Consider the following 19245-nt stretch of genomic DNA (forward strand, 5'->3'; position numbering starts at 1 on the left):
CAAAATGAGCGAGCAGAGCCTCCTTTACGCAATTCCCATGCAGGTTCGATCACTAAATGACTGCGACACATTCGTAGCTGGAAAAAGATGCTGTGGTGGACCTGTGACGCAGAAGTGGTGGAAAGCGGTGTTGCAGATGCGGTCCTGACTCTGTTTGGTGTTGGCAAGTCACTTTATCCTTCTATGCTTGAATGCAAAAAATGCAAAAAATCTATGCTCTTTTCCTACCTATTGCACAGACTTGTGGTAACTGACATGGGGAAGTGGGGCTTTGGGTCTAAAACAGGTTCTGCATGGTGTAAGTGTCCTGAGCTCAGTTCTACTTAGCTCACAACTGATTGGTAAACTTGAGCTTCACTTGCACAGATTACACATTACATCCAAGACAACACAGTCAGTGCCCTGGTTTATTATAAGGAATACTTTCCTACTAAACTTCTCAAAATTGCTTCTAGTACTTTTTTTTAAGTTTGAATGTCTAAATGCTTTCAAAACCCAATCTGCTTCCCCTGCTCTAAAAAAATCACTGTACTTTAAGCCTCCTGGGAGAAACACACAGTATGAGATACCAATTTGCATGTGAAATGGTGATTTCCACCCAATGGTAACTCCTGAGGACGGCAGCTAGGGACCAGTCCGGGTGCAAGGCCACTGCAGGGAAGGTGGGCACAGCCCCTGGACACCAGCAACGGCTGCATATTTTCCTCTCACTCTTCTTAAATTATGTCCCGAATTTGTAGCTCATGCTGCTGACAAAGGATTTAGAAAGTCAGCTTCCTATCTGCCTTCTCTCTCACTCTCTGTTCAAGGCTGCTGTGCTCTCTCCCAGAGGGACTCACCAAGATGCCTAGAAGAGGCCTGGGGTCTGCGTGTAATACAGGGTCCCATGCAGCCCACACCGGGCGGCCTCACCTGGAGCTGCACCTGTACTGCCCCCAGGGAGAGACCTCTGCTTTTCCCAGGAGGTGGTCCTATGATCGCTGTAATATTTAAGGTTAAAACTGCTGGCATTAGGCAATAGAAAAGGGCAAATCTACACCCTCTCCCAGAGCTGTTTGCCTCCCAGGTAGGTTCCTTACCAGAACCAGACCTGAAATGCGGGCGTGACCCCACTATTGTGCTTCTGAAGGATGTAGACCCTGTTGACACCAGGAGTACAATGTGCCCAATGGCCCCAGGGGAGCGAGGGTCCCATCAGCAACATTGTGCTATTTTCTCGGGTTTTATTTCCTCCTTAGTGAACAGAATTTCAAAGGGCTTAGAAGGGAAATGTGACCAGATGAGATGCAAAGCGGTCGAATAAAATTCTCTGATGGGAACATTCTATGCTGTGTTTCTTCCCTTTCAAAGAAAAGAAATGTCTCCATTTTTCTTCCTTTGATCTTACTGCATATACAATTTTAAATGCTGCTTTTAAAAAAATGTAACATTTAATATAAATATTTTCCATATTATGATAAATTCCCCATAAGCATTACTGATGACCTAATCATCTTCCCAGAAGCTGTTTCTTAACCATTTTCTTGCTGATGACATTTAGATTCTTTACTCCCTACACAAGTAAATTCCACACCCTGAAAGCATGTAGCCATCTACAGACATCAGGCGCCCTTAGGTGGGGCAAAGCCAGCTCATGTGGTTGTCTGGACAGGCCTGCTGGCGAACACTGGGCACGAATGCTTCCCACGCACGGTCGGTCCTGCCTGGCTCCCTCCACGATGCTACAGCCAGCGGCTCTGCCTGGCGAAACGGGGAGGTCTCCTCACAGCATTACTGCCTCTCGGGCTCTTGCTGACCTTCTCTTGGACTCGCTGTGGGATCCGGGAGCTTTTGAAACCCCCATGTCTCGGCTAACCCCGGGCGGCCTGACTCGGCTTGTCTGGGAGACACGGGTAGATTCGAAGTCCCCTCATTAATCCCATTGCTGTGCAGCCAGGGCTGAGAGTCCCTGGGTTACTGGCCACGGTCAGGGCCTTTGGGTCAGCATCCTGCTCTGTCCCTTCCCTGCTTTGTGACCCGGGACGATTCACCGAACCACTCTGAACTTTCCTCTTCCGTAGAATGGGGATAATAACAACAGACCATACGGGATTATTGTGGAGACAAAAGAATCCATAAAACTCTGTTGGGCACAGAGCCTGGCACACGACGATATTCAGTGGGTGTTACTTTGCTGTTTCCAAGCGATAGGTTTATTCTCTGATCTTTGTTTACGTCTCCAACAGTCTGTGGGCCCTTTGCAGACACAGCTTTTCACCAGTACACCCTCAACCCAGAGCCTCGTGAACTGGGTGTTGAATAGTTCTGCTAAGTCAAAGCTTTATTACTATTCTTTCTTTCTAGTAATTCCCTTCTGCATATTTTCTAAGGATCCTGTGACAAGGACAATGTTTTGTAGTGAAGCTTCAGGATCCTCTGAACACCCATCTCTGTGGATGTTGTTGTCACTCTGTCCTGTCTCTCCCGTCAGACGCCAGCTCTGCACTCAGACGGTTGTCTTCTCTAAAGACGTAGAGTAACAAGGTTCTCATCTTCTCCAAATTATCTTCCCTGAGAAAGGAAAAGACTCAAAATGAAAGTGTGAGTAAACAGTACGTGATGGGCCTCAGAACCACAATGATTTTGCTACCAGTAGCAGATTTTGGTTTCTTTTCCCGTGTGACTCACTTCTTGTAATACAGCAGGTACCCAGCCTTGGCTGCGAGGCTTGCAAATCTCAGCACTGTCTTAATCCTGACATATTCAGGAGCCCAGATTTTCATTTGAGTGATGCATTTCTTTCCCTATTCGGATAATGCCATCACTGTTTCAAAATCCTGGTCATCTTCGCCTTTCTCTTTCCAAAATCCAGCAGGCCGCTGAGCCCTCCCTGCACGCATCCTGCAGGTACCGGTGTGCTGTCTGGGACACTCCAGTCTCTGTCCGGGGAATCCCTACCCCCCACTCAGGTCCAGCCTCTGGGACCTACCTCTGACATGCCCCAGCCAGACCCCAGCATAGCGCCTGACTCACCCCAGCCCGAAGGCCTCCCGTGGGCCTCACGTCTGCTCTCCCCTCTCCGTCAGCTCCTTGCACGGGGCCTGGCACACAGAAGACGCTTAATAAATCTGTGGAATAAATACATAAACAAATCAACCAGATTTAAAGTTAAAAAGTTCACTTTTTATCCACTATTTAATAGGTTTAAAAAAAAAAAAAACACTTTGAAAGACTAGGTCCAGAGGCAAACTTAAAATTGTATCTTAAAGAATCTTCTAGGGAAACACTAATACAAAGGAAAATATAATTTTCACATTTATTGGAGAAAGCTTTTCCTCTATCTTTTCATAATAACTTCTGCCAAGAATTCAGGCAACGATTTTGATTTATCTAAGGGTCGGGATGGTGAACGGACCCCATGTTTGGCCGTGGCCTTGGCGGGGACTGGGAAACGCATCACGTACCTCTCAGAGGCTTCCCGAGCACAACACCAGTGGTCACGGGACCCCCCCCAAACAACAGTCACCCTCAAAATGTCTCTTTTATAAAACTGGGGTAAAATATACATAAAATGTACGCTCTTACCCGTTTTTAAGCACACAGTTCAGCGGCATTAAGTACCTTCACCCCGTTGTGCAGCCATCACCACCATCATCTCCAGAACGTCTTTATCGTCCCAAACTGACACTCTGTCCCCATCAAACACGAGCTCCCCTGCCCCTCCCCCAGCTCCTCCCTCACCACCCTCCTTTCTGTCCCTATGGATTTGACTCCTCCAGAAAATTCACATACGTAGAAGCAGACAGTACTTGGGTTTTTTCTTAATGATTATTTCACTGCACATCACGTCCTCAAATTTCTTCTATGTTGCAGCCTGTGTCAGTCTTTCCTTCCTTTTTAAGGCTGAATAAGAGTCCACTGCACAAATGCACTGCGTTCCGTTTATCCATGGCTGTCAGTGGACACGTGGGTTTCTTCCTCTTCTTGGCTGTTGTGGATAACGCTGCTATGAACACAGGTGTGCAAATATCTCTTCAAGACCCTGGTTTCCGTTCCTTTGAGTCTGTACACAGAAGAGGAACGCTGGGTCCTATGATAATTCTAGTTGTAGTTGTTTGAGGAGTCGCCACACTGCCTCCACAGCAGCTGCACCAGTTTACACTCCCACCAACAGTGCAAAGGCTCCAATTTCTCCACACCCTCGCCAACACTTGTTGTTTTCTGGTTTTGTTTTTTCTTTCTTGTTTGTTTGTTTCTTAGAGTAGCTATCCTAATGGACGTGAAGTGGAGAAATGCTTCTTCGAAAATCGGGAAATGCTTGATAACGTCAGAGACTAAGAAGAAGACATCCCTGTGCCTGGATCCCGGAACACCAGACCCAGGCCCACCATGAGTTCGCTTGTGGCCACACTGCTCTCTAATCCACCGAGATCTCACGCAGTGTCTGTTTCTAAGGCTCTTTTTCACTGAAACCGTAGGCCTGAGGACAAGTGCACCGGGGATTGTCAGAGAAGCCGTCCCCTGGATGCAGAGCCGAGCCACCCCTCCCCCGAGCTCAGCCACAGATGCTGGACGTGCCCTCGGCTCTGAAGTCAGGACCAGATAGGCTGCCGTCCAGCTGGGAGTCCTTCGGCCTCAGCTTGGGTTTAGCCCTGCTGCTCTTTGGCCAAGGGACCTCAGACACATCACCTTGTGGAGGTTACGTCTGCATCTGAAAAGTGAGGGTGACAACCCTTTCCTGGAAGGAGGGCTGGGAGGACGGCTGACCACCCAGGGCCATGTCCTGACCCATCCACACTCGATGTCACGGGGTCTTCAGTGAAAGGGCCCCTGCAGAACAGCAGTCTGTGGGCTGTGATCAGAAAACAGGAGAACCGGGAGCTGCGAGGCGCCGTCCCTCTTCACACCCTTCCCCTCCCCGCACCTGGTACCCACAGCCCAGTCTCCACGCCCTTCTCTCTGCTGCACGCGCCAGCCCGGCCCCGTGGCCTCTCCTTCTCACGCGGGGTTACAGACACTCCTCCATAGTCTGGGCTCTCTTATCTTCTCTTCCTCTGTAATCTGACAGGCTTTCCACTGATCGGGCAGGTGATCTGAGGGTGTAGATGGTCTACACTCGCACGCACAGGGCGTGCTGGGTTGCCCGTTGAGTCATCCAAGTCCAAAACAGTAAAAGGACCAGTAGTTCTTATTTACAAAACCTGTGAGGTCAGCAAGGAAAGTACTACCCCCATCTGCAAAAGAGCAAACTGACGCTGTGAGGGGTTTGGGAGTCTGGCCACGACCCCGCGGACGCGAGCCGGGTCTCCTGGAGCGAAGAGCCCGGGGCTCCGCACTTGAGCACCGCTCTCCCAGGTCCTCCTCCTCCCCCTCTTCTCCCTCTGGCCGAGTTTTGCCGGCCAGTACTGGATCCCCTTCTATGCAGCGTGTGCTGGTACCAGGCTGTCTGGGAAGAGACGACAGCCCTGACTTGCAGGAATTGCGAGGTGTCAACACTCCCAGGTGGCTGAGTTGAAGCTGTGACCGACTCACAGCGGCTTCCTGAAGGCTCCCCGATGGGTCTGCAGCTGTGGCCCCCTCTCTCCCCCTGTCCTGGCCATCAGTCCCTGGGAATGATGTGCATCTCACTCCCGCACCTCGGGTCACCCGACAAGAAGACAAGGACAAAATGAAATGCGCTAAGAAGGGAAGAATCTCCCACAGACCTCGGGGTGGGGGGGGGGGAATTTCCCACTAAGGGTTGGCAAGGGGGATGCTCGGGAGGGTGTAAGGCGCCCGTGATCCTGCGCCAGCATTTAACCCTGTCAGCCCTGCTCGTTGTCAACCAAAAGTATCACGTGCCCCTTGTGGAGACTTCTGGAAACATCCTGCAAAGAGAGCTTGTCTTAAAGGCCACCAAAAGGCCAGTCAAACCCAGGCACCCAGAAGAAACCTAGTGGGATGCTTGGAAGTGTGAGCTTTAGTAAGTAGAGGATAACGGAAGATAAGACCTCGGATTTCTGAAGAACTAACAGGAGGCAATGTGCTTCGGCAGATGGTACGTGAAGAGGTCGGACATTCTCAGGCTGGAATTCCAGCTTCTCCACTTACGGCTTCCAACCGCCCCCCTAGAGCCGCATGGCCACGCTGTTTGCATGTCTGCAGAGAGGAGGTGATGCTAGTGTGTGCCCAGTGAGATTGGTGTGTCCTCTGAGATGCTCAGCGTGATAAAACCTCCTGGTCCCACACGTCTGGACACACTGAGCTCGGGGCCCTGGTTGGGTCAGGCTCAGTCCTCCTTTCCCTAAGGAGTGACTAAAACAGCGTCACATCTACAGACAGAGGGAACTGAGATGATTTTTGGAGAATATCTTAAATGAAAACTTACAAATGCACATGATATTCGCCAAAACTGCTGCAAGATTTCCCTTTCATATATTTTTTTGGAAAAGTATATAATAACACGGAACTTTTTTTTTAAGTGTTCTAATCAAGAATAGCAGCAGATGGGATGAAGTGAGAGAGTGGCGTGGACTTATACATACTACCAAATGTAAAATAGATAGCTAGTGGGAAGCAGCTGCAAAGCACAGGGAGATCAGCTCGGTGCCTTGTGACCACCTAGAGGGGTGGGATAGGGAGAGTGGGAGGGAGGGAGATGCAAGAGGGAGGGGATATGGGGATATATGTATACATACAGCTGATTCACTTTGTTATACAACAGAAACTAACACACCATTGTAAAGCAATTATACTCCAATAAAGATGTTAAAAAAAAAAAAAAAGAATAGCAGCAGGCATATTGGGCCCAAACTATACTCTTATTTCCTAAGTTTAACCAACTGACTACGGCACAGCGGGAACTGGGGGAGGAGGTGGGGTCTCTTCGAGCCATCCTTAGCACGAGGGCGCCGACCTCCTTAGGGCCCCGCCTTCCTTTCTACACCTCGGGGTGCTCTAGTGTCCGTCCTGGTGAGCCCTGGCGGCTGCACTTCCAGACAGCGCCTGCTTCCCGGACGCGGAGATGTCACCGGAAGTCATGCGGGAACGTGCACCTGAGTGTGCCCAAGGGCTGGGTGGAGCTGAGACACTCCGACCCCCCAAACCCCCCCCCTCCTCCCAGGGCCGCTCCTGGCCCCAGGCTGGGCTGTCAGGGAACACAATGGAATCTTCTATCTGCAGTCCAGCCCCTGACAAGCAGCACAGAATGCTCTCCACATTTTCATTCAAATGGGACGGTTTGCTTAATGGGCCACTTTGAACGGACAAGACAACAGTCTTTGTTCTGTGACATTTTACATTACATCCTCAGCAGTTCCTTGATCCTGTAAAGGGAGATCACGGCAGGAGACTGTGCTCCAGAGGATTCCTGTCGATCCTAGATGCCCAGGCAGCCCTGGCAGACGGAGAGTCGGAGAGGGGAGGACACAGATCTGTGTGCAGCGGATGGGGGGAGAGAGAGGGAGGAAGAGAGGGGGTCTCGGGCCCAGACCTCAGGCGCCCTGCACAGCCGCTGCCCCCAGTCACCCGGCTGGGCACTGCACCATCACTGCACCAATCTGACGGCCCTGGGGAGGTGGCTCTCCAGTCTGCTGCTGTGTCTGGATGGTTAAACCATTGTCCATCTCAGAATTCTTTAACAGCTGCCCAAGGGCTGCGTTCAGCCCACAGAAGGCTTTTGATTGACTCACAAGTTTTTTTAATTACTTTATATTATACGTAGTTAAAAAACAAACCCAAGACTCTACATTTTTAAAAGTTTAGATTTTCAGCTCTTCTTGAAAAGTGGCAGATCCGCCAGCCCTGGGCGCAGACTGCCCCGGCATGGGTGGGGTTGGAGCCCCAGTCCTCCGGGGGGTTTCACCTACCAGTCCCTGCGTCTGGGCTGGTGTGTGTCCCTCCTGGTCCCAGCGAGCGTTTACGCCATCGTAGACCCTGATCTACACCTCACTGAGTTTCAAACGCGTTTTCCAGTTTCCCCCCCGGGTGAGTGTGATGGTTAATTGTCTGTGTCCACTTGGCCAGACAGTGGTGCCCAGTGACTCATCAGACACTAACCCAGTCGTTGCGAGAAGGTGTTTGCGGACGAGGTCAGTGTCGTGAGCAAAGGAGATCCCCCTCCATAGCGTGGTGGGCCTCGTCCGATCAGGAGAAGGCCTTAGAGACAGAACCCCGAGGTTTCCCAGAGAAGGAGGAATTCTGCCCCGAGACGGAACACAGAAACCCGCCGGAGCCTGCAGCCCTGTGAGCGTCAGACTTGTCACCCTCACGGGCGTAGGAGTCAATTCCTTTAAAAAATCCCTATATCTGTGCACACGCCTGTGTCTCCTACCTGTTCTGTTCCTCAGGAAGGAGAGCTCTCCTCCACTCTTGCTGTCCGCCTTCCCATTTACCAGAGGCAGCGATTTCAGTGATGGCTGTCAGTGCAGATCTTCAAAAGATTTGCTTTTATCACTTTATTTCTGTTTCCATCACCCCCAGTCTCTCTCACTCACATCTCTTCATGCTCTTAATTTCAGGCTTCACCTGGGCCTCTGTCCCCTTCTCATCCAGAGTGTCCTTCTGTCCTTTGACGCCCTCGTTTCTCCCGCGACACACTTCAGACCCCTGTCTCTGGCTTTTCCCTACAATCTTCTTGTGCCTGCTCTGGGGACAGTGCAGAGTCCCCAAAGCTCACGCATTTGGTTTCTGTTCAACGTGAAACTGAACGGTTCTTGGTTAGATTCAGCCTATATCGGATCCGGCTGTACGTTTGTACAGCCCTGTTAAACATGAAAGTTCAGCGCAGAAGGTAGGTTTGTTTCTGACCTCTGGCCAAAAGCTCACACTGCTCTGTTATCTATACATTCGTATGACACCTTTTTTTTTCATTTAGCAAGAAAAAAGCAGCCAGATCTCACCAAAACCCTAACCCCATCCAACACCTGCATGAAATGCAATCACCAGCTCTGAACTACAAGTTTTTGTCAGTTAAAACTCAACAAAGGTATATTTAATAATAGCAATTATTCCCAAATTAAAAATACAGGCAAAAGAAACCTTCTTTAATCCTGAACAGGAAACTGGGGTGTGAACACACTGGCCATTCTAGAGAAAATAAGTGTGTTTTAGGGAAATAATTCCTCCAGGCGGCCACGAGCTCGGCTCGGGGGAGACTCAGATGCACTGTTTTTGTTTCTAAACGTGAATTTCAATGTCGAGTGGGAGAAGTTCCCAAAGTCTTTCTTTAATGACTCACTTTTTTCTCGTTTTTACTAGAACTCTGATGCAATCATACTTCTGTTATTTGAGACCCCAGTCCAGCTGCGTAATAACAAGCCTGTTATTCTTATTAACAAGCCTGGGACTCTCCTGTGATTATATTATTTTACCCACAACACATTAAAAGCAATTACAGCTTTAATTTATGCTAAAACATTTAGTTTGATTCCCAACACCAGCATCCTAAAATTTTAAGAGCTGGCTGCCTAGAAAAATGCATTGGCTATTACTTTTGCCAATACAAAGGCAAACACTGTTAAGATAAAGGAAGAAAACAATAAAAACGAGGTAGCAAAATTACCTGGAAAGTTACCATAGTTACCTGGAAACCATGGTAACTTAGCAGTCGCATTACTTGAAGATTAAATTCCCCACCTGACATTTAAGGGGTGTGGGGGTGTGTGTGTGTATAATGGGAGGAGACTGAGAAAAGTGAACAGATTCACCAGCAGAGAAGCAGACAAATGGACTCTGCGTCCTCAGTGGGCACGAGATGGAAGGGGGCGTCCAGTGGCTTCTGATCCGAGGACTCACAGGCTCTTTGCCCTTTCACACTGGACAGCAACTTGAGTGTCTGCAGGTGGGAAGGGGCTTCCTGGGCGCTGGTGACAGGCAGATGCTCCCCTCCTGGTCCTGCCCAGCTGCCTGGTAGCCACGGTAACCGTCACCAGCCTGGAGAGACCTCCGGGGCCGAAGTTCCTGGCGAGTATCCGGCCGGTGTCTCTTCCTCAGTTGTGAGACATCGACGGGTTCCTTCAGCCCCGAGGGTGGGCGCACAGGGTATGAAAGCCACCAGGTGAGGGTGCAGGAAGCCCAGCTGTGACTTAACAGGAGGGGCGTCATAATTCCCACACAGAGGGCTCTGCGTCTGATCCTCTGGGTCCCCTGTCCCACCTCCACACTCCGCTTCGGTCTCACAGGGCCTGCGACCTGCACCCTATCACCCAGACAAATCGGAACAGCAATGCTGGCATTTCAGGTGGGACCAAAGCATTCATGGAGAGCAAAGCTAGGAACCAAGGGCCGACGACAGGCCAGGCTTTCTAGGCACAGGGTGCGGACTTGAAAACATGGCCCCCTGACCACAGGGCCACCCCTGGGGACCTTCTGCCGTTTGAACAGAAGAATGTGTGATTTTGACACAGCACAGTGGAATCAGAGCTGCAGCCCAGCCCCAGAGATCAGGCAGAGTTGGGCAGAAAAGGTACTTGAGGATGAAAGTGTTAAGATCTGTGTCTTCCTCGGTGTGTTAATTAGACAAACACGCTTTGGGTGTGGAACCATGTGCTAGACACTGGCCGTCACTGGTGAGACAGACACGATCCTGCCCTAACGCTGGCTCATCTGGAGTTGGGCACAGACTCTAAGAGGTGAAATACATAGAACAAATGTTGGAAGGAATGTGTGAGAGGCTAGGAGGCCACCAAGAGGATGCAGAGTTACAAGAGAGCGTGGGGACCCACCTGGGTCAGGGAGAGACGTCAGGGAGTCCTCACCGAGAAGGGCACCTTCCAAGGAAACCTGGCAGGATGAACAAGCGTGATCCGTGCCCAAAGAGGAGCGTCCAGGCGGAGAGGACAGTGCCAAGGAGGGAAGGCATGGCCTTGGGAGGAAGGGGGCCAAGCTCTGGCTGGGAGCCTGGGCGTGAGAGGGGCCTGAGGTGGGTAGGGGGCAATGGGGCCCAGGATGCCAGGCCTAGCGGGGGGCAGTCAGGACTGTCTTCTAACTGCAAGGTCAGTGACTGAAAGGGGTTAAGCAGGAGAGGGAGAGGATGCACTTTGGGTTTACAAATCCTCTCTGGCTGCAGTGTGAAGGCAGAAGCGAGGGTGAGAAGACAGACCGTGGTGCTACTGCAATGGTCTGTGTGAAAGAAGAGGCGGTGGGGTGAGGGGCAGTGGGCCCCGGTACGCAGAGATGTGCTTAGAGACAGAACCGACGGGCCTGGGGACAGCCTGGAACGCTGGGGGGACAGCCTGGGGGCTCTCCAGGGAGTGGGCTTGGTAAACGCGGTGGGCAGAGGCAACAGTCATCAAAAAGAGAAAGACCGGGGCAAATCAGCTCTCTGGGAAAGACGGAGCGCTCATCAAGTTCAGAGTGGAATTCGAGGCCCGGTGGAGGTATCGGGCGGGCACATCCAAGAGACAGGTCTGTCTGCGAGCCCAGAACCTCAGGGAAAGTTCCAGACTTGTCATCAGCATGTGGTGGGGGGGGGGGTGGTCCGGAAATGCAGGGACGGGAGGCGGCCTGGGTGGGGGGCACGTGGGGAGGGGAGAGAGTCCAGTCGGAGCAGCTCCGCGTGGAGGGAGCGGGTAGAGCAGGAGGGGCCCACTGCAACACAGGGGAGGAGCCCCAGGAGAGAAAGCCCCCGGCCAGGACACGTTTGCAGATGCCTCTGAGAGGCAGGTGGCCCCTGGGTCTGAGGAAATGGCCACCAAGGTCATGAACTGCCACCCCACAGCCCCTGCTCCCCAGATCCGGTGGGTCAGTGGAGGGTCTCTGCGTGGTGGCAGAGACCTGACCTTGGAAGTCAGGCCTGCGGGTGACCGAGGACAGCTCGTTGGGAAGGCTTTCCCCAAAGGCGAGGCTGTCAGCAGCCTTTGATGGGGGTCTCCAGTGCGGCCACCCCTCCTCACCCATCACACTGGCAGACCAGATGCAGGGACATCTCACCTGGAGCCCCTGTGACTGCAGCCTGCGTCCAGCAGGTGGCGGCAGCTCCCCATCCAGGAGGCCAGTGGGCCGCACCTCTCCGGTGAAGTAAGGACCCTTGTAAGGACCCCTTTACAGCGTCTCACAAATGCACTCGTTCGCTACTCGCGTGGAGAGATGTGCCGGGTCATCGTCTACACGCTCGGTTCAGAAAAAGGGCCCCCAGATCGCGTGGAGAGATGTGCTGGGTCATCGCCTACGCGCTCGGCTCAGAAAAAGGGCCCCCAGATGTCCTGTGTAAATTCAAATTCTCAAATTCAAGGAGCCAGTTCATCTTTCAAAATGAGGCAGAGAAATCCAACTTTCTCATTAAAATATTAACCCTGATTCCAAACACGGTACTTGGACAATTTAGTCTGACCAGCTCTAGATGCTGCGGCGCTGGTTATCACGAAGGTGGGGAGGGAGGCCGCTCCTGGGCGGAGGGGGCTGGACCCACCCTCTTCTCAGAGACCCTGGCCAAGACCATCCCCGCTTCTTGTGCTCTGTTCTTTCTACTGCAACTTGAACGTTTCTTTAAAATTTGCAACCTTTGCTCTTTTTTTTGAAGTGAGCGGTACAGCTGCCCTTCCTTCCCTTGAAGTTCTTTTTCCCACTGTCTCCTCTGCCCTCCCACAGAGTAACAGTCCATGGTGACAGAACTGTGGGGTATTCACTGTTATTACACGTGTGTGGACACGTGGCCGCCCAGCGGGAGACATTACTCCAACTTTCTTTCACCTTGTTGTAACCACATGACTAAGTTGAGGCCAATAGGTTGGGAGAAGTGATTCCCACAACTTTCAGATTGTGCCCTTAAAGAAAAGGCCACCTGCCACCGCCTTTTCCTCTTTCTGTTGCCTGGGGTGAAAATGTGAAAGAGGGAGTTAGAGCAGCCCCCTTGCACCATGAAGACAGACTGAAGTTGAGGACAACAGCATCCTGCTAGCCGTCCTGGATTGTCTACCTGGACTCTCATACACGAGAGAAATAAACCAAGGGATTAGAAAAGATACAGCTCCTACTGCTAGCTCCCTTGTAGATTTACCTAAATAAAACATCAGGAAAATTAGTATATTAGCAAATGCAACTCAAGGAAGAATGTAAGAAAGCAATCTGGCAGTTTGCAGTGAGTGTGGCGGGTGTTCATACTGAATCATAAAATGTGAAAATAAGTCACAGCTGCTCGTTCTGGGCTCTGGTTCCCGTGTAAAGTCCCTGAGCACACAGACAGCACGTACCTCTGGCTCCCGCAGGGCAATGAGCGCCGCATCCGAGGACCTGAACTCCGTGAGGGCTGCAGCGATTCCAACGGTCTTCCCGCAGTTGCGAGGGAGGATACGGGCTGCTCTAGGCATCGGATGAGATAACAAAGGCCTCTGAAGTCTCGAACCAGGAGTGCCCTGCTTATACAAATGGGTGGGCGAAGGGGGTCCCACCCCCCCCCCCGGCACCGTCACAGCTGCCTTCCGCGGCCACAGCTGCTGCCCACCTCCCTGAGGCCCCCGAGAGAAGAGGGCGCTCTCTACATCAAGTACAGAAGTGGCCCAAGTTTGGGGAAATTCCCACCGCACTGAAGAGCTGGAGGGCGAGGCGGGGAGGCGGGAGGAGCCCCCTCCCCCAAGGGGGGGATGGAGGGCGGCAGACTGGCCAGTAGAGATCCTCAGAGGAGGGCCATCCGCGGTGGGAGCATCCGCGCTCAGTTACCGCGCGGGCTGAACCGGCAGGTGTGGCTGACCAGCACCACAGTGTCCGCTGTCATCCTCATTTTATGGGGAAAATGCACCTGAAAACCGAGAACCTGAACTAGGAATGACTACCTGGAACCCACCTTACCAGAAAGGGGGGCGCCCGGAAGTGAGTCCTCACGTGTTTGCAATTAACTCGAATATGAAGAGCTGCTCTGCCTTTAGAAGCCTAGTTGTTACGGGCTAGTTGGACTTGTGTCCCCGCAAATTAACACGTTGGTGCCCTGACCCCTATTCCTCAGAACAGGACTGTATTTGGAGAGAGGGCCTTAAAGAGTTGATAAGTTAAAACGATACCATCAGGGTGGGCCCTAATCCCATGTGACTGGTGTCCCTCTAAGAAGGGGAGGTCAGGACACACACACTCCCCCCACAGAGGGACGACTGTGTGAGGACACAGGGAGAAGACGGCCGTCTGCAAGCCAAGGGGAGAGGCCTCGGGCGAAACCAGCCCTGCCCACACCTGGATCTCAGACGGGGAGATAGAAATGTCTGTTGTTTGAGCAGCCTGGTCTGTGATATTTTGTTACGGCAGGCCTCCCAAAGTGATACACCAGTAGACTCTAAGCATACACACTGTATTCATTTAGACCAGATTCTGTGTCCTCATACCTCCCGAACGCCTAGAATTTGCACACACTATCAGAATCGTAAAAGGATTTAAAAATATTGTACTTTCCTGGCTTCACTTAAAAGCTAGGCTATCTGTCCTCAGAAGCAAATCAACATACAATTTGCAAGATAATACCTCCGTGCCTGAATTTTCACCTTTGCTGAGATATACATATAGTAAAGTCTCAGTTATCCAGAAATAATTGATCAAGACCGCGTCTCAACTACTTTGTAACAGGAACCAAGAAAAATTGTCTTCTGGTCAGCACATAGACGTGATTATACATAAACACACACCCATGCATACGCAATAAATTGCACATGTGCATATGATTAATGTATAATAACAGCCTGGCAGGCACGAACCCACTGTCCCTATTAATACACAGTCCTGACAAGTGTAGACAGATGATCCCCAAACACAGTGGAACAATGTTTGCAAAGAGTCAGAGGAGGGACGAAAGGCACACGCTTAAGGTCCAGCCAGAGCCTGACAGTGAGAGAAGATACGAGAAATAGATGAAAAGAAGACCCGGGAACCGTTAAAGAACAGTCCGGAGCCCTTTAATGTAGGAGCAGAGACCCCAGTAGCCCCGGGTCTCCGGGGGTGTCGGCCTCTGCAGCACCAAACGGCTGTTGATGCACCTGTTCTGACACCCAAGGCAGCACGAAAAAAGGATGCCATTTAATGAAATAAAATATGCAGCACATTTTAGAAACACCTTTATTCATTATGGCTGAAATCTGAAAAGGGTTATTGCATAAAGAAGCAAGTTTCACTCCTCTGGAGACGGAGATGCAGAAGACCTTGATTCCAGCTTCGCTGAGTCAGCATGATGTTTCTGTGCCAGTTTTGAAACACACTTTCACAGATCTCATCAGTGCTCTGGTCAAACCGAAAGAAGCATCTGAGTAACGTCTCCTCTGCTTTGATTTCTGAAGTCACACGCTAACAGATTTGAAGGGCGTGGGACCCCTGAACACCAGGGTCTCCCAGTCGGAGCCCTGAGACTGGAAGACAATTCCTACTTCACCCACAGAACAGTTTTATTTTGCAAAGCCAAAACATGTTTTAAAAATACAGGCTTTGGATCTTAAGAGATCATGTTGAATTTCATGTAGAGATGTAGCTGAAGCTTGTAAGAACAAGAGAAAGTTTCAAATAACACATTAAAAACACATCAGTATCTTTGCAGTTCATGTCAGGACTTTTCTAATACGCATTTGTGAGGTTTTTTTGTTTTTTTGTTTGCTTGTTTTGTTTTGTTTGGCCACACCTCAAGGCTTGTGGGATCTTAGTTCCCCGACCAGGGATCGAATCTGGGCCCTCAGCAGTGAAAGCACAGAGTCCTAACCACTGGACCACCAGGGAATTCCTTTTTTTTTTGTTTCTGTAAGATGTGTTGATGCTTTTCCACTTAGGTTCATATATTTACAAAGCACTTTCAAAACTTGAGTTCTATGAACTTTTGACGCAGTCAAAGAGATTTGTTAAAAACTGATTCCATAGTTAAGCTCAGACTTTAGGTAAAACCACTTTACTGCAGCAGAAGCCAACGTGATCCAAGCTCTCTGAGAAGCTAATCTGAAGCTCGTCACGACCAGAGCCCTCTCCACACATCTTTCTTCAACTCCATGATGGAAATGAACAAAAGTTCTTTCATTATTGTCTCAGCAAAGTCTCCTGGTTGTTTTTTAAAAAGTACTCTATTTATTAAAAAAAAAAATTTAAACGACTAACTCTTTAAACTGCACTATAAGCTCCAATTTTATTACGTTTTGTTAAACAAGTAATTATTAAGCCCCTTCTGTATGCTAAATGCATGCAGTCTAATGGATTTTTAGAGGAGAATTTCCAATAACAGAGGGAAATGAAGCAAACTTACACTTCCTGACGGCCTGTTACAACCTCAACTGCCTTATCCACCGTGACAAGTGTCACTAGTACTTATGCAGCCACCTCTACTGTCTCTGAGCTTGTTTTTCTTCTGCTTTTTTATGAGCTCATGCTTGAGAAATGAGAAAAAGCTCACACTTTTTCACAGGGAAATGAGATAAAGCTCAAGCCAGCCCATTTTGCTATTACGATTACCAACAGTAACCATCGCGATGGAAAAATGTTTAACCTTTTGCCTAAAATGAGTTACATGAGGGCTTTCCTTTGTTTTTTCCATTTTGGTTTTTTAAGCCATGGGATGTTTTGCGATGACCAGAAGAAATTGTGGTCTAGGGCTGCTCTGTGAATATTCCTGAAAGAGTTCACGTTTGTCAGCAGTTCATTTTCATTCAGCATTTCCCAAAGTGTGTTTTGCAGAATGCCAGCCGTCAGGGACCGGGGCACAGAGCATCCCCGTCAAGGGAGTTTGGCGGATGCTGCCCATCAGTGCCTGCTAGCACCCCGAGCACGTGCAGCCCTGATCTTGCAGGAAAGACCCGCTCGCTTTTGCTTCACGTCCACATTCCCCGTGCATTTCTGTCCTGTCTGTTCGCCCGTCCGCGCCGAGCCTGGGGGGCGTCACATGGTGAAGGAGGACGGGTTGTCATTGTCCGCAGTCTCGCTGTTCTGCCGGGAGATGAAGTTGTCCGAGTGCAGCCGGGAGCAGGAGAAGCCTGGCGACTTCTGCCTCCTCCTCACACACCACAGGTCCTTCATGATCTTCAGAAAGTAGCTTCTAAACTTCTGACCGACGAAGGCATAGAGCACCGGGTTGAGGCAGCAGTGCAGGAAAGCCAGGACCTCGGTGACGTTCCTGGTGTAGCCCAGCAGCCTCTCGCTGCTGCATGAGCGGTCCGTCCTGCCCAGGTTGACGGCGGTCACAAGAAGCACCATGTTATGCGGGATCTGGCAAGCCAGGAAGACAAGGACCACGGCTATGATCACGCGGATGGCTCTGTGCCTTTTAGAATTCTGAGCTTGAATTAAGGTCTTGACGATAAACATGTAGCAAAATATCATAAACACCAGCGGGATGAAGAAGCCGAAGAGGAGCTGAAGGCCCAGCACCAGCAGCTTCCAGCGGATTGGCTCGGAGACGGTGTGGTACCTGGGCTCGCAGACCTCGCTGCCTTGGAGCTTGTATTTCTGGTTGAACATGAAGGTCGAGCTGGAGATGAGGATCGACACCACCCACACGACCAAACAGATCACTTTGTGGTGAGCCAAGGTTCTGGACCGGAGCCAGAAGGACTTGGTGGCCTGAACGATGGCGATGTAGCGGTCCAGGCTGATACAGGTCAGGAGCAGCATCCCACAGTTAAAGTTGATGGCGTAGATGCCCCGGGTCAGTTTGCACATGACGTTGCTGAAAATCCACTCGCCAGTAGCATGGTTGACTGCCCAGAACGGGAGGGTAAGGACAAAGAGTATGTCTGCGACGGCCATGTTCAAGAGATAAACGTCTGTCATAGACTTGGCTTTCTTATAAAAAGCAAAGGTGACCACCACCAAAATATTGCCCAGGAGGCCAGAGACACATATCAAGGAGTAAGCGAGTGGCACAAATAGCCCAGAGAACTTTCTGACCTCTTGCAAGGAACATAGAAAGCTATCAACATCGAGTGAATAATCTGAACTATTAGCCAACCCAAAATAATCCTCATTTGCATCGTAGATGTTGGTGGAATTCATGGGTTCCTGGAAAGTGAACAAAGATAGAGTTAGCAGTAGTGTAATTTTCAAGGAGCACAATTGACCGAAATTATACTCCCAACCAAAATAAAAAAGATGCTCACCACTCTCATGGTGGTGCTTGACCTGGGCAGAAAGTCCGGGCCTGGAATAGAAGGGGAGTGGACTTTCAAGTCCTCTGGTTCACAGTGGAGAGAACGGGAGAGAAGTGAATCTAAGGGGGAACGAAAGCAAAATGCATTACAGTTAAGTATTCTCAGAGAGCCAGAGAATTAAGGAAATAGGTTTCTTCCCATTTCAACACAAACAGTGCACAGCATACTATTTTACACAGAAATATTCATTTAGAGCTGGTGTCAGCAACCTCTTTCTGTAAAAGGCCAGGTGGTACATATTTTAGGATCTTCAGGTCATATAGTCTCTGACACAGCTACTCAAATCTGCGGGTACAGCGTGAAAGCAGCTACAGACAACTACACAAATGAGTGGGCGGACCAGACATGGTGCCATGGGCTGTGATTTGCCGATCCCTGATCTAGAGCATAAAAAAGGGTGATATCAGCAAAACCACAGATTTGATCTGCAGAAAAATCTTCTGCAAAATTCAAATTAATTACATTCACAAGATTCCACTGAACAAAACCTATCGAAGTGTAGATGTTGCTAGGATACTTATAATTCATAGTCCTAGCCTGATATTATTATATATAATATTAAAGACTGGGTATATATTTATGGTTTTATATATATAATCCTTAAAAGCCACAGATATGTCCAATGGTCAGTCTAGCTAACAACCACTAATCTGTTGGGGCAAGCACATCGTAACCCTCAGAAACCAGAGTTTGGGAAGGAAGGTGCAGGTTGGCGTGGTTAGGGAAGGCTCTGTGGACAGGCCCACTCTGGGTCCTTGGAGAACAGGTCACCTGCAGGTGACCGCTCTGGCTGAAAAGGAATACTGAGCGCTGCATGTTTGTGAAACGGTGTGACCAGCCTGGTCGGGTCAGCCTGACTACTACCAAACAACCTTGATGGAGCATGTGACATGCTGGGAATGCCAAGAGGGGTGACACGGGGTCCAGGCTCAAGAAATTCACCAGGAGACTAAGAAAGGATGGAGCTGGAGTCTCAGCACGCAGGACTCTGAAATCTAGCATTTGAAACAAACAGGAAGGAAAGAAGGATTCTTTGCTCTTCCCATACTCACTCATCCTTCTTTACTTGGTGTTGTTCATCATCCTGCTTTATTATCCAGCCCCACCCCCGACAAAATCCCTGTCCTGGAATCCTGATACTCCTGTGAAATGCGCATTCACTCTCCTCCTTTAGCTCCCCCCTTGCCAGGTGGCC

General features: G+C 50.2%; 1 protein-coding gene across 1 annotated transcript; it reads right to left on the minus strand.

The window, feature by feature from the left end:
* Positions 1-16726: 16726 nt before the first annotated feature.
* On the minus strand, positions 16727-17898 carry CCR6 (C-C motif chemokine receptor 6). Its single transcript, XM_061207524.1, has one exon. The coding sequence runs from the start codon at positions 17893-17895 to the stop codon at positions 16783-16785; it is 1113 nt and encodes a 370-aa protein (XP_061063507.1). The 5' UTR covers positions 17896-17898; the 3' UTR covers positions 16727-16782.
* Between the last annotated feature and the right edge of the window lie 1347 nt (positions 17899-19245).

This window comes from Eubalaena glacialis, chromosome 12 (assembly GCF_028564815.1).
Source record: "Eubalaena glacialis isolate mEubGla1 chromosome 12, mEubGla1.1.hap2.+ XY, whole genome shotgun sequence".
Lineage (NCBI taxonomy): Eukaryota > Metazoa > Chordata > Mammalia > Artiodactyla > Balaenidae > Eubalaena > Eubalaena glacialis.